The sequence below is a fragment of the Labrus bergylta genome, chromosome 20 (genome assembly GCF_963930695.1).
Source record: "Labrus bergylta chromosome 20, fLabBer1.1, whole genome shotgun sequence".
NCBI lineage: Eukaryota > Metazoa > Chordata > Actinopteri > Labriformes > Labridae > Labrus > Labrus bergylta.
Window position 1 is genome coordinate 6,028,342 of NC_089214.1, and position 12,933 is coordinate 6,041,274.

The 12,933-nt window shown below is 38.6% G+C and overlaps 2 protein-coding genes across 2 annotated transcripts; both read right to left on the minus strand.

Moving 5' to 3' along the window:
- Positions 1–216: 216 nt before the first annotated feature.
- Positions 217–5,235, minus strand: LOC109983803 (TNFAIP3-interacting protein 1). Its single transcript, XM_020633685.3, has 10 exons — positions 5,004–5,235; positions 3,212–3,330; positions 3,003–3,093; positions 2,673–2,747; positions 2,520–2,585; positions 2,281–2,415; positions 2,060–2,188; positions 1,857–1,934; positions 1,235–1,360; positions 217–1,138 (listed from the first exon to the last, which is right to left on the minus strand). The coding sequence occupies exons 1-10, from the start codon at positions 5,004–5,006 to the stop codon at positions 1,025–1,027; spliced, it is 936 nt and encodes a 311-aa protein (XP_020489341.1). The 5' UTR covers positions 5,007–5,235; the 3' UTR covers positions 217–1,024.
- Positions 5,236–7,403: 2,168 nt separating this feature from the next.
- Positions 7,404–11,245, minus strand: LOC109975642 (ADP-ribosyl cyclase/cyclic ADP-ribose hydrolase 1-like). Its single transcript, XM_065949081.1, has 8 exons — positions 10,884–11,245; positions 10,604–10,724; positions 10,367–10,499; positions 9,958–10,028; positions 9,036–9,109; positions 8,230–8,313; positions 7,967–8,053; positions 7,404–7,528 (listed from the first exon to the last, which is right to left on the minus strand). The coding sequence occupies exons 1-8, from the start codon at positions 11,030–11,032 to the stop codon at positions 7,495–7,497; spliced, it is 753 nt and encodes a 250-aa protein (XP_065805153.1). The 5' UTR covers positions 11,033–11,245; the 3' UTR covers positions 7,404–7,494.
- Positions 11,246–12,933: the final 1,688 nt, after the last annotated feature.

Consider the following 12,933-nt stretch of genomic DNA (forward strand, 5'->3'; position numbering starts at 1 on the left):
TTGTGAAAGCGAGTCGTGTTGACCACAACCAGACATCTAACAGCGATGGGAAAACATAGTCTTATTTCTCTGTTGATATACTTCCTGTGCTCTCATCAGGACTTATTACTTCCTCGATGGGATAAAGAGTTATGGTGAGAAGATGGAAATGTACTTTCCTTTCCACGTAAGTGACCGCCCTGTGATTTCACATAACTGTGCAAGAGAGTCAGCGTATACAGATGTCAGTGATTTATTCTCATGAAAACAGGAAGAATATGCAGCAACAGATTTCTTAAAAACATTCATAAAATACACAGTTCAAATAACAGTTACTATAATGTACTTCATGACTCCTACATTTCAATGTTCTCTCTGACTGGGTTCGGTTGAAAAATAAAGTCATACTGGACGAATCCTTGTGTCTGTCCACCACCCAGGGGGCTTTATAACACCTTTGAAACAGTCACAGCCCCATTCACCTCCGATCTAAAGTGCTGTGGACCACTACGATGACGTTTCCTTTTTCCTGAGACATCTCTTCTTATCTGGGCAACTTCACGTTCAAGGTTCATCAAACAGGAAGATCCCCCCATTCATTTCTGAAACTCAGTAGTGTTTTAGGTTGTTGATATGAATGATTGGTATCCTCCTAAGGACCCATGTCACAAGAAGAGGAGGGGCTAAGAAAGGCTGTGATGGCTTGCATTGCTAAATTTGCACACAATGGGTGGAGTATATTATGTGCTGCTTCACATGAGGTTCATGTTTGTGTGTGTGTGTGTCTTCCTCCATACGGGTCACCTAATGGACCCCGGACTGGTAGAATGGCCTCGCTACGATCACAACGAAGGCTACCTGAAGCTGAACCTGCAGCAGACGGTCGGCCAAAGACTCAAGACAGAACAGAGTCCTCCCTGCTATAAGCTGGCAAAGTCTCACCCTGCTAATGCTGCACTCTGAGCTCACACTTCAATAAAGTGCAACACACATTTGTAAACATAGAGTGAGGAGCATTTGAATTTCAGACGTTGTTATTCTTCATTTAACGCCTTTCTAACACCATGTGGTGCTGGTTAATGTGCCGCACGTCCCACGTCGGACTTCTCGCTCGTGTTCTGCAGCTGCATTCATGTACAGGCTGTGGTGTGCGAGTCACCTGAAAATAAACAGAGACGATGTGTTCAAGTCTTTGCGCCTTAATGTTGTAGTTAGAGGAGTGAACATAAACGTGTAACAAAATGAGTTGTTGTACCTGAGATTTTAGGACACGAAGCTCACTGTGAACTTTTCTAAACTTCTTCTCTACATCCAGATACTTCCCCTTTAGCTTCTCTCTGTCGCTCCGCTCCTTCAAAAAGTCTTCTTTGTAGACCTCCGCCTAAAGATAAACGACAAGAAAACATCATATAAGTATTCAAAGGAGAATAAGTTAAAGTGTGTAAAAAATATTATAATATTAAGTTGAATGAGAGGATTGACTCCACCCTAATGTCCATCGGCTAAATATTTAAAAAAATGGCAGGTAGGGGGTTTGGATTAGTTCTTGGCAAAGTGCAGTCAGAAGTTAAGTGGAACAGGCCAATAATTAATATTTATATATTGTTTTTTTTTTACAGATTAAGCTAATTTCATAACATTTTAATAAATTAGCTTTAGAGCAGCTGGAAGCCGCTTAGATTCGTAAGGACAGAGCCAAGCTCAGGGAATTTGTTTCTGTAAGAATGCTCATAAATCATGTCTGAACAAAGCTCACCCGATGTTTCCAGTCTTTATGCTAAGCTAATGCTAAGAGTGGTATCCAGCTTCTTATTCCTAACGATCAGGGAATTTGTTTCAGTAAGAATGCTCATAAAACATGTGTGAACAAAGCTCACCTGATGTTTCCAGATCTCGTGTAGTGTTTCACTGCTCACTTCTAGCGGTTGACTCGTCTGCAGTGCGTCCTCTAGCGCCTGTTAGAACACATCAAACTGTCTTTAATACCACTGCTGCTGCAGGGAACAAACACTCAATACTCATTGTTGCTTTTATAAAGAACTGCATTGCATTGAGGTTGGTTTCTGTACTCCAAACTCACCTTGTTCAGTCGCCTGATCTCCTCATGCTGATGCTGCCCTCTCCTGGTCAAAGTGTTGTTTTGCACTCGTAGCTCCTTCGCCTCCTTTTCTGCTTTCAGTAACTCGGAGCTGACATCAGCGTCACCAGTCTGTAAGACAATTAATGATTAGACAGTTTCTTACAGATTGAATCCATTGCAACGCCTTCAATTGTAGAAATTTGAAATATAGACGCGCTTACCCGTGGGCTCTTTATATCTTTGAGTGTCTTGACCTTTAATTTCTCATATAACTCAGTGTTTATCTCCCCTGCTTCACACATCTCCTCTTCAAACTGGCTGTAATCACGTTGCAGCAACGCTTTCAAATCTTGAACCTGAGTGGACGAGACAAGGACACATGAGTAATTTAAAATAACGGTGAACGGTGCTGAGTAAAGACATACTGCAGGTATGACTTTGAAAATGTCCCTTTCTTTACCTTCTCTTTGTAGTATTGTCTCATGGTTCGGTACTCTTTCGCCCACTTCTCATTAATAGAAAGGAGCTGAGTGAAACAGGAAGAACATGTGAGTACAGAAAAGGTGCATGTGTTCTGGTCTGAATGCAAATCTCAGTTCTGAAATGTACTCACCTCTTGTTTTTGCTCCTCCAAGATAAGAATCCGTGCTTTCCATCTGGCCTCACTGCTGGCAGCCGATGAGTCTGACTGAAGCCAATAAAAGAGAGATAGAGAGAGAGAGAGAAAAAAAGAGGAACAATAAGATTATACCATGTGCGATTGCATTGCCAAATACGCAACACGACCGTGTCCTCCAACTTCCTTTTAAACACTTTTGGAATTTTTTATTTGGGAGTGTTTCCAGTAACACGACCATGTTCATTTGTGGTAAAGGGAAACACACGGTGACTGAATATTGATCACACAGATGTATATTCCAATGTTGCATGTGTTCATTTTTACCTGGTTTTCTCCGAGAAGCGTGCGAGGATGAAACACTGACGCTGGTCGAAGCTTTTCCTCAACAGAGCGATCCTCAACACAAGCATCATACCTGAAAACATCAAATCACAAAAACAAAAATTACATTTATTTAGCTTTTTATTAAAAAAAAAAAAAAAAAAAAAAAACAGAGCCAGGTGATCACATGACTTATGAGTGATTTGTGTTACCTGTCAGTTTTGGGCAGTGATGGATACAGTCTGTTGGTCTGTGTGTTTCTGCTGGTCAAAGGTCTGTCTGCCTCGGATCTCCTCACAGGAGGCCTCTCTGTTGTGTTTTTGTGTAGAGACTGTCCAAACACAAATAAGGACATTTAATTAATTATTCATTCATTACACACACACACAGGATTACATATTATACTCAACGGCCACTTTTGAACATCCTCAACGTCAAGTAAAGCAACAACAGATTAGATAAAAAGATCGAACTGCCTCAACAATGTCAGAAATCAACAGCAGGAGATCTTTTAATGACATTTTGGAAGTTTGTATCCAATTGGTCTCTCCCTCACACGATCCAACCGCACAACCACTGATCACACTTGGTCTTTTATTTAGAAAATGTGACTCTTTTTCAAGACAAACTGGCCATTTGTTTGCAATAAAATACGCCAGTTTTTCTTTCTTTTTGTTGGTTATAAAATGAAGAAAAAAACAAATACGCGCACAAAGAAATGACAGCGAAAGCAAAAAATAAATAAACAAAAACCAGCAAAAAAAAACAAAAAACATGAGAAAAGACACAATACAATAATAATACAGGGTTTGAGTTCAATGAGATGAGATGGTGACAGTCCAGGAGTCATTGTTTTATGTTGAGGTAGGGTATTAGAAAGGTATATGAATCTTTGGAATTGAAAACTTAAAAGCTTAAATACTGCAAGTTATGTGTCATTTCACTTGTTCATCAGGCCAAAATGGAATAAAAAAAACCTGATCAATCTTCTCATGTGAGCTGTCATTTCACTGCACCATTTATGTTGTATTTTTGTTTTTAAACCTTATTGGTGATATTACGCAACAAGAGAGACAGTGGCATAAAGGACCAAAGGAGAAAAATATTGATCTTGTTTATCAGGTTAAAAAAAAATAAACATTTGGATCAATCTTCTCATGTGAGCTGTCGTTGTGTTGCACCATTTATTTGACACAATGAGAAATTAAAGTGCTCCAAGGTGCTAACCAATTCATAAAGATAAAGATAAAGATAAACTTTATTGATCCCCCGTGGGGGAAATGTGTGCATTACAGCAGCTCCAAAAAAACAGGGGGCGGGAATATAATTATTAAATATAAAAATAGAAGTTAAAAACAGATCAAACATATTTACATCATTTAAATAAAAAAATGAAATAAAAAATACAATAATGTAAAATTACACAGTAACCACAGTTCTTAAACACACACACACACACACACACACACACACACACACAGTGTGTAGCATGAGGTGGTGATGTTGTTAAAGAGTCCGATTAAACAGTCTGACGGCAGATGGGATGAACGAAAACTGACTGATCCAGAAATGAAAACAATCCTCTCCTGCAGATCTGGAGTCGTCTGATCAAACCTGCGTGATCTGATGTAGCCTAGTTGTGCAGACTGTGTGTGACTCAATGACACGACGTGGACTAGTTTACTCATAATAACCACAGAGGACGTGAAGGATGTGCACACAGTCACGCTATCACTCACGCTGCACATGTTGCTCTCAAATACAATTAAGCCAAACGTTCTCAGGATTTGTCCTCTGAGCAGGAATACTAATAAAAAAAGGTTTAAATGTAGCTGAATAAAAAATAAAAAAAGATCTCCTGGATGCTCTCAGTGGAATCCAGGAGTCATGAATGAACCTAAAACATTAAGCGTTTCGCCTATAGTAGGAGTTAGTGTTTTAACAGAATAGATGTGTTAAACACTCCTAAATTAAAGAATAGACCAATAATAAAATCACACTCACCATATTATTATTGTTTGAGGTCCAGTACACGTGTTGGCGATCCCACAGAAGCTGGATTTGAATCTGGAGAGCGCCTCGCCTCTGAGTTGATTTATACTGACGATCCCCTGTGACGTCGCGAAACCAGCGTTGTCCAATCAGCTGCCGGGCTTCCCTCACCGCTGACGGAGATTGTCGAAGGAAAGGAAAGTACGAGTGGCGGTGGTAGCAGCAACGAGCGGTAATTAACGATGCATTCAGGGCCCGGATCGATGACTCAGAGAAAAATCTACCTAAACACTGCAAGAAATGACACACACGTGATTTAAATGTAGGAGGTTTTACCGAATCTGTCGATGTCTACCAATTTAATTAGGCTGTGAAAATTTAAAATGATATTTTTAAAACAAATAATATAAGAATAGCCGTTACTCTGTAATTAACCTACAGACATACATCGTCAACAAAATTAAATAGAGATAAAGAGAAATAAGGGCCACTGCAATTGTAAAGAATTGTATTAATCGACATTTTTTACAGCTTTTGCAGATTAGTGTGGGAAACTTCCAGTGAGTGAACTGAATACAACCCATTCATAAAAAATAAAAAAAAGGGCAAGATCAATAAGATGACCTGCACAGACAAAAATCAGAAGTCAGGTGCTGCGGCTAAAGGGAAACTCACACATCTTGCAGGTTTATTTGGTTACTCAATGTTCGTACAGGCTGTTCTAAAAGGTGTTGACTCAGAGATTGATTCAGGGAAGAAGGAAAGGGGAAAACACGCTGCAGCCACTCCTCCAGTCACTGACCTGATTATGCAGGCAGTCCAACCATGAATTGTCTAGTCAACTCATGTATTACTGAAACCTATTTCAATATTTCTACATTTATAAAGCTGCATCCATTTCAGTCTCTCTGGGAATATCCTACCAAAAAGAAATGAAACCAACCTCTTGCACCACGATAAAAAAAAATGAAGGTGATGATCTCTCCAAGACTTTTAAATAAGAAAACAACTTTCCTATTTGTTTTATGTTTTTTTACAGAAGTCCTCATGAAGTTTTATATCTTCTGTGTTTCTGATTGTCTCCTTTAAACTGCTGCTGTAAAGCAAGTTGTTTTTCTGTCATGTAAAGTGTCCTACAAATAAATAATAATTATTTATTTATTTACTTATTTTAGTCAGGGGGGGGTTTGTCGGGGTAATCTGTTATCACCATGTCACCACAATAACATTTGGCTTCTTAAGAAAAAACCCTTGATAACACAACTGTAGGCCTATTGTGGGTCTGTCTGCATTCCTCATAACAATTTAAAGTCCCTAAATGAACTATTTTAGTACACATTCAGACTTTATCACAGGTGTATTGTTCTACAGTCAGCTTAAAAAATGCTACATGCTAGCCATTCTGTGCATGAAACAGAGCTTTATCATTATTCTTGGTTATGTAGGCAGAAGAAACACACATCATTTAGCCTGTTAGCATTAACCCTTTAGTGAACTGATGGATACTTTCGGAAACGTTTCATTTATCAGTCTGATTATGGTTTCTATTCTGTGTAAGTGAAAGTCCAGAGTAGTAAATTGACTTTAGGACCTTGTTATTGTCTTAAAAATGCTAAAGACTATGATTAGCATGTTTTTGTTCATGGTCGGTACAGTGACTTAAACTACGGCAATATTTCAGGCAGTAGCTACTACACATGTCAGGGAATCCCATGTTGTGCTTTTTACAGCGGGGGCGTCCTTCATGTGCCACATCTGTGCAGAGAGAAACCCTCACGTTCCTTCCCAGCACAGACACACACTGATTACGGTACGAGTGACACAGCAGCAAGTCACTGGAAAGGAAAGAGGAGGTAAAGACTGCTCAGCGGCTGAGCCTCCTCCTTCCTGCCCACAGCAGTACTCACACACTGAAAGGTCCACACTCCCCCTCTTAAAGTTCCTGTGTGTGTGTGTGTGTGTGTGTGTGTGTGTGTGTGTGTGTGTGGGGACATTCTAGTTCTACACACACAAGAATGAAACCATCAGTAGGTGTGTGTTTTAATAAGTACTTTCTTTTCTTTTCAGAGATGTCGTGTTTTTCTCTATCTTCATACACCCTCGTCTAAACTGAGGCAGCAGCTTCCAGTTTCAAATGATCAAAAAAGAAACACAAAAGCACAAGTGTTCAAAAGTTGGACACATAACTAAGACAACAAACTGAGTAAAATGTGTCTGGAAACTCATGTGGAATAGAAGTAACTCAAGGAGCTAGTAAGGCTGTGGGGTTTGAGATAAGTGCCCACAATACTCATTGAATCATTACAGACATAGCACTGAAAATAAATGTATCATTAGGATTACCTTTCAAGATTTCTTAACTAAACATCACTTCCTTGCGTTTTGACCTTTTCATATTAAACCAGAGATTGCTTTCATTTTTGCTCAAATTATTTTTATTGTGCGATCACAACTGAGTCAGTCAAATCACATTTTAAGTAACTCTTGACATTTACAGACTCCATCAGCAGGTATTTAATATTTTCTCCACCTGGGATCTGCAATGAAGCAAAGAATAAAAACTTTATTTATATAACACCTTGAAAAACACGGACATGAAAAAAAGAATAAAGGAAAAGAAACCAAACACAGAAGAGCAAACACAGACGAACATAAACAACAGCAAGAATATAGACAATACAACATAATACAGAACAACAAAGAACAACCCAACAGCAGAAGAACCCACACAACAATAGACCCAACAAACACATTTAACCCGACCATCATAAGACACCCACAAAAAGAACGCAGGCAACACAAGAACCCAACAACACGAGCTGAGACCAAAAGGACCAAAGATGTGATGATACTAAAAGAGCTCACAGCTTCTAAAAACAGATAACAGCAATACGAAGCACAAAAGGAATAAACATGATCGATATGTGACAACCTCAGCATAGAACGATGTTACTCGTGATCTTCAGTGAACTTACCTGAGCACTTCGTTGCAATCGTAACCGATTTTCTTTTGTTCCACATAATTTTTTAAATTCTTGAGGGACTCTTTGTTGCACTGCGTCCTAAATAAAATAAATGCAGGGAGGACACAGAACAGCATATGGTTTGTTATGTTTACCAATTTGTCTTTGTACTTATTTTAAGTCAACTGATGACAACTACAGCCAAAAAACAGGCCTATTTAGTTTCAAAGCGATGTGGCAAAAGTCTGCCATAAGAAATAAAAATGAAATCGTACCCTTCCTTCTCAACAGCCAGAATAACATCCAGTTTCGTCACTCTGGGATGTTCAAGATTAGGTACCTCATATGCTCCAAAGAAACTAATAACATAAGAGAAACATTGAGAAAGAATAAAACAAGTCAGGTTAACAGGGGCCGTTACATCAGGCAGCATTTAAAAGTACAAGTAAAGGGCTGAGATATTTTAAAACTTTGTAATACTTTGTCTTTTTCATCTCAATCAATCAATCAGACTTTATTTGTATAGTACTTTTTTATACAATACAAATGTAACATAAAGTGCTCTCCATACTCTGAGGGAAGACATTACTTGTGACAATAATATTTTCAAATATGTCAGTTTAGATGTTATTTATCACTGCATATTGAAATATGTGTTGTTTTTTTATTCCAATCTTTCAATTTAACAGAATAACAAACACCCCTTCAGCCAATCAGAGTAGATCAGCAGCTGTGAGTGACACTGAGATAACAGAAAGTTGCTGTACCACTAAAAATGATTTACAGTAACTACCAATACCTCCTCTTGAAGATTATTGTGCAATATTTTGAACATACATATAGCAGAAGTCAAGTATAAGTTAAAACCCCTGTGCTAGCATAGAGCAACAGCTGGGAGAAACTTAACATACTATACGGAAAGATTGATGTAATATTAATGATTTACTTGCTGCCATCAGTTGATCTAATGCTCATATTTAATGCACTGTGCAGGTGTCATGTCAAACATCACAGCATTTTTTGGTTATCATTGAGGAGTTCATAAAACTGTCCACATTTCAAGTGTAGTGCTGCTGCCTACCTGTTAGTACTGTATGGGTCTGTCACATCTCCATTCAGCAGCGCTTTGACTTCTTCACAGGCATATTGTGCATACTACAGCAGACATAAGAACCAGTTATTAATTGTTTATTTCATACAATGGTTGATCTATCCATCCATCTATCCATCCATCCATCCATCCATCAACCAACCAATTAATCAACCAATCATACTTCATTATCTGTCAGGTTTCTGCAGCTAGGCTCAGTTGTGTTTTAAAGACACAGACATTTGACAGAAAAGTGTTTGAGAAATTAAGAACAAGTAAGTTCAATCAGGAAGACTATAACTGCCTTCATGATCGGGTATATCTCTCATTCATCGCTTTTTGAACACTCACTCATGTTTCCGCTGTCACTCTCGAGCTGTCATTTTTGGCCTGTCAATGGGTAATCGGCTGTCTCGTCAGCGGTACTCATCTAACCAATCACATGGCGTTCCTCCCTGATTTTCAACCTATCATCGTTCTGCTCCCCTTTTAAATATGATTCTTTCTGTGCATTAGTTCCTTCATGCTGATGTTTCGAGCGCCCCTCCACCTCTCCATCACCGCCAGTCTTCACAGACTCATCATCCATCAATTCGTCACCCATCCGGTCTCATCAAGTCATCAGCTTCACCACCACCAGGGTCTGGACTCCATGGGGGGGATTTATTCTGTCGATGCTCAGAATTGTCATTCTCCAAACACATCACCCTACCCATAGAGTCCAAGCGCCAAAGTATTTCTGTCAAGTCACATTTCCATGTTATTGTAATAAATCATTTTCTTAGTTTACTTGTCTCTCCTGACTGAACTATATCTAGTTCCCTTGAGGCAAAGTGTTTTCTGTTTTTGTACATGTCACTGACTGAATTAATGTAAGTGATGAAAAACGAGTACTTTCTCGCTAGGTACTTACCCTGATGGAGGCCGTTGTCCAAAATGAAATATAAGGGATGCTTTTGGCCTTCATGTCAAGAGTGATAGTTTCTAGAATAAAAGACAATAAGTGTTTGTGTGATAATTTACACAGCTTCGGCTTTAAAAAGTTACAAATGACTGTGAGAGATATCAGAAATGACAAAGTGTCTTTTTTTTATCTGTATTCAATTCAATTTAAGTTCATTTGTATCGCACTTTTCATGCAAATTTAAACTCAATGTGCTTTACAGAAGACACAAATCAACCAGCACAATATAAACTCATTAAAAAATGATCACAAATAAATTCAAAAACACATTTGTAAAGGTCACATATTATACTATACTACACTGAACTGTTTCTGATTTAAAGGCTACGTCTTAACGTCACTATGATTAATGACTTACCCTTGCTGTTCTCCTTCCCACACCATTTCAAACCGTCCAGCATGTATCCCAACTTATTGTGTGCAATGGGGACGTAGCATTTTCCTTTTTCAACCAACATGACCAAATCACTTGTTTTGCTCCACAGCAGTGACTAACCCCAAAAGAGATGATATGCCGTTGTTAAGTACACAAATCTGCTTTAATTCATAAGAATAAGGATGTTACTCAGACAGATGTGTGGTTAGGGATGTTTACTTTTTTGCATGGATGATTGAAGGGGATCAGATCAAAGAGATCGTTGTATTTGTCAGGAGTGACAGTATCCGGGTCCTTCCCTACATAGGCTTTTTCAAAGAGAACCCATGCTTTTTCACAGCTGAAAAATAAATGTTATTACTTAGTACAGGAACAGTTATTTACTCCTTTTTCTTGTACTTTATGAACATGAACATGAATATGTTTGCCACCATAAGAATATGTTTCTTATGTTAATTCAAGTGGCAACAGCTTGGACTAAAAATGCAAAGAGACTTACTTTCCTTTTTCCTCTTTAACCTCCAAGCACTTCCTCATGAACGTATCTTCGAACTTTTCAGGAATCAGCAGTACCGATGGAACGAGGACAACCACGACAACCACGAAGGTGATAGCGCCATCGATGGACAAGACCTTTCTGGACACCATTTTCAAGCTTCTTCTTGAGAATTAAGCTCTGTGAAAGTTTTCATCTCACAGAGCGTTTTATATAGCCAGTCCCGATGTCTTACCATTGGTTTGGGATCTAACCCTGCCCAAGAATGGTTCTTCCCTAATAAGGATGTGTTTGGTTATCAGGGAGCAACGGCCCACATTCATTGTGTCTGAGAGATGAGGTTGACATGAGGCAAATGTGACCTCAGGTATAGTAGAAAGTTCAACAGGACACATACAAATAATGTGGCTTTTCTTAGTCAGGCACAAAAGGTCTGTGTGTGTTAATGTATCATTTGAATACTTCACACTTCATTTTCTTATGTCGATAAAAACGCACAACTGATATTCAAATAGTCACGAGCCTAGCTGCAGTTACGTGATGGATTAAGTTGAATTTGAATTACAATAAAAGAGATATCATTGTCAGAGTGACATTTTAGGTTAATCATTATCCCTGAAAATAATGTAATGCAGCTGTTAACTTCATCCTCTCATTAAGGTAGTGACCGTTTTGGATAATGACAGCGGGAGGACATGTATGCATGCGCATGACTCCTTAACACAAATGTGACTTGATAGAAGATCTTTGGCGCTTGGACTCTATACCCCATAGAGTGTGTTTGGAGAATAAAAATTCTGAGCGGCAACAGACATGTATGCATGCGCGTGACTCCTTAAATGCAGAGTAGGCCAAAAGTTATATGTAAAACTTTTTAAAATACTTATTTTATTGTTACCTTTCTATGTTTGTATAATTTCAACTGTATTTTTAAAGGTTAATTATGGGGCTTTTTATTATTTTATTTTAGAGATAGGAAAGTGTAAAGAGAGTAAATGGACTTGAGCTTGTAGAGCACTTTTCTAGTCTTTTGACTACTCAAAGCACTTTTACACATTCGCACTCTGATGCCAGAGGTTTCTATGTAGTTTGACCATCAAAAGCAACTAATCCCATTCATACACATTCATACACCACCGATGAAGTAGCAGGGTTAAGTGTCTTGACCAAGGACACATTGGACATTAAGCAGAAGCTGGGGATCCAACCCTCGACCTTCAGGTTGAGTCAGATTTGAACCATGCTCAGAAGCACGGCTTGTCAGCAGGCCAGGCGGGCAACTGCTTGGGGCCCCAGACCAGTAGGGGGGCCCTGAGGGCTGACACACTTTAAACAACAGCAGTGGCTCAAAATGTGCAAATTTTTGCAATGACAATAGAAAACATTTCAACTGTTTTTATTTGGTTTTTCAATAATAGACAGGTCATAGTACACACATTATAAACATATTCTGTTGCCGCTCAGAATTTTTATTCTCCAAACACACTCTATGGGGTATAGAGTCCAAGCGCAAAAGATCTTCTATCAAGTCACATTTGTGTTAAGGACTCATGCGCATGCATACATGTCCTCCCGCTGTCATTATCCAAAACGGTCACTACCTTAATGAGAGGATGAAGTTAACAGCTGCATTACATTATGTTCAGGGATAATGATTAACCTAAAATGACAGTCTGACAATGATATCTCTTTTATTGTAATTCAAATTCAACTTAATCCATCACGTAACTGCAGCTAGGCTCGTGACTATTTGAATATCAGTTGTGCGTTTTTATCGACATAAGAAAATGAAGTGTGAAGTATTCAAATGATACATTAACACACACAGACCTTTTGTGTCTGACTAAGAAAAGCCACATTAGTTGTATGTGTCCTGTTGAACTTTCTACTATACCTGAGGTCACATTTGCTTCATGTCAACCTCATCTCTCAGACACAATGAATGTGGGCCGTTGCTCAAGTCACACATCTGTTGTATGTTGTATATTGTTATAAATCATTTTCTTTATTCACTTGTCTCTCCTGATTTAATTATATTTTACCCAAAAGAGGA

Bases quoted from the DNA above. Each gene is read 5' to 3' on its own strand.
- LOC109975642 (XM_065949081.1), bottom strand. From the start codon at position 11,032: ATGGTGTCCAGAAAGGTCTTGTCCATCGATGGCGCTATCACCTTCGTG. The intron at 10,725-10,883 runs GTAAGTCTCTTT...TTTATTTTTCAG, and splicing joins GTTAAAGAGGAAAAAGGAAA to CTGTGAAAAAGCATGGGTTC. The intron at 8,054-8,229 runs GTACGATTTCAT...TATTTTATTTAG, and splicing joins CTGGCTGTTGAGAAGGAAGG to GACGCAGTGCAACAAAGAGT.
- LOC109983803 (XM_020633685.3), bottom strand. The intron at 2,416-2,519 runs GTAAAGAAAGGG...TCGTCCACTCAG, and splicing joins GACAATACTACAAAGAGAAG to GTTCAAGATTTGAAAGCGTT. The intron at 1,361-1,856 runs GTGAGCTTTGTT...GTTTATCTTTAG, and splicing joins ACGAGATCTGGAAACATCAG to GCGGAGGTCTACAAAGAAGA.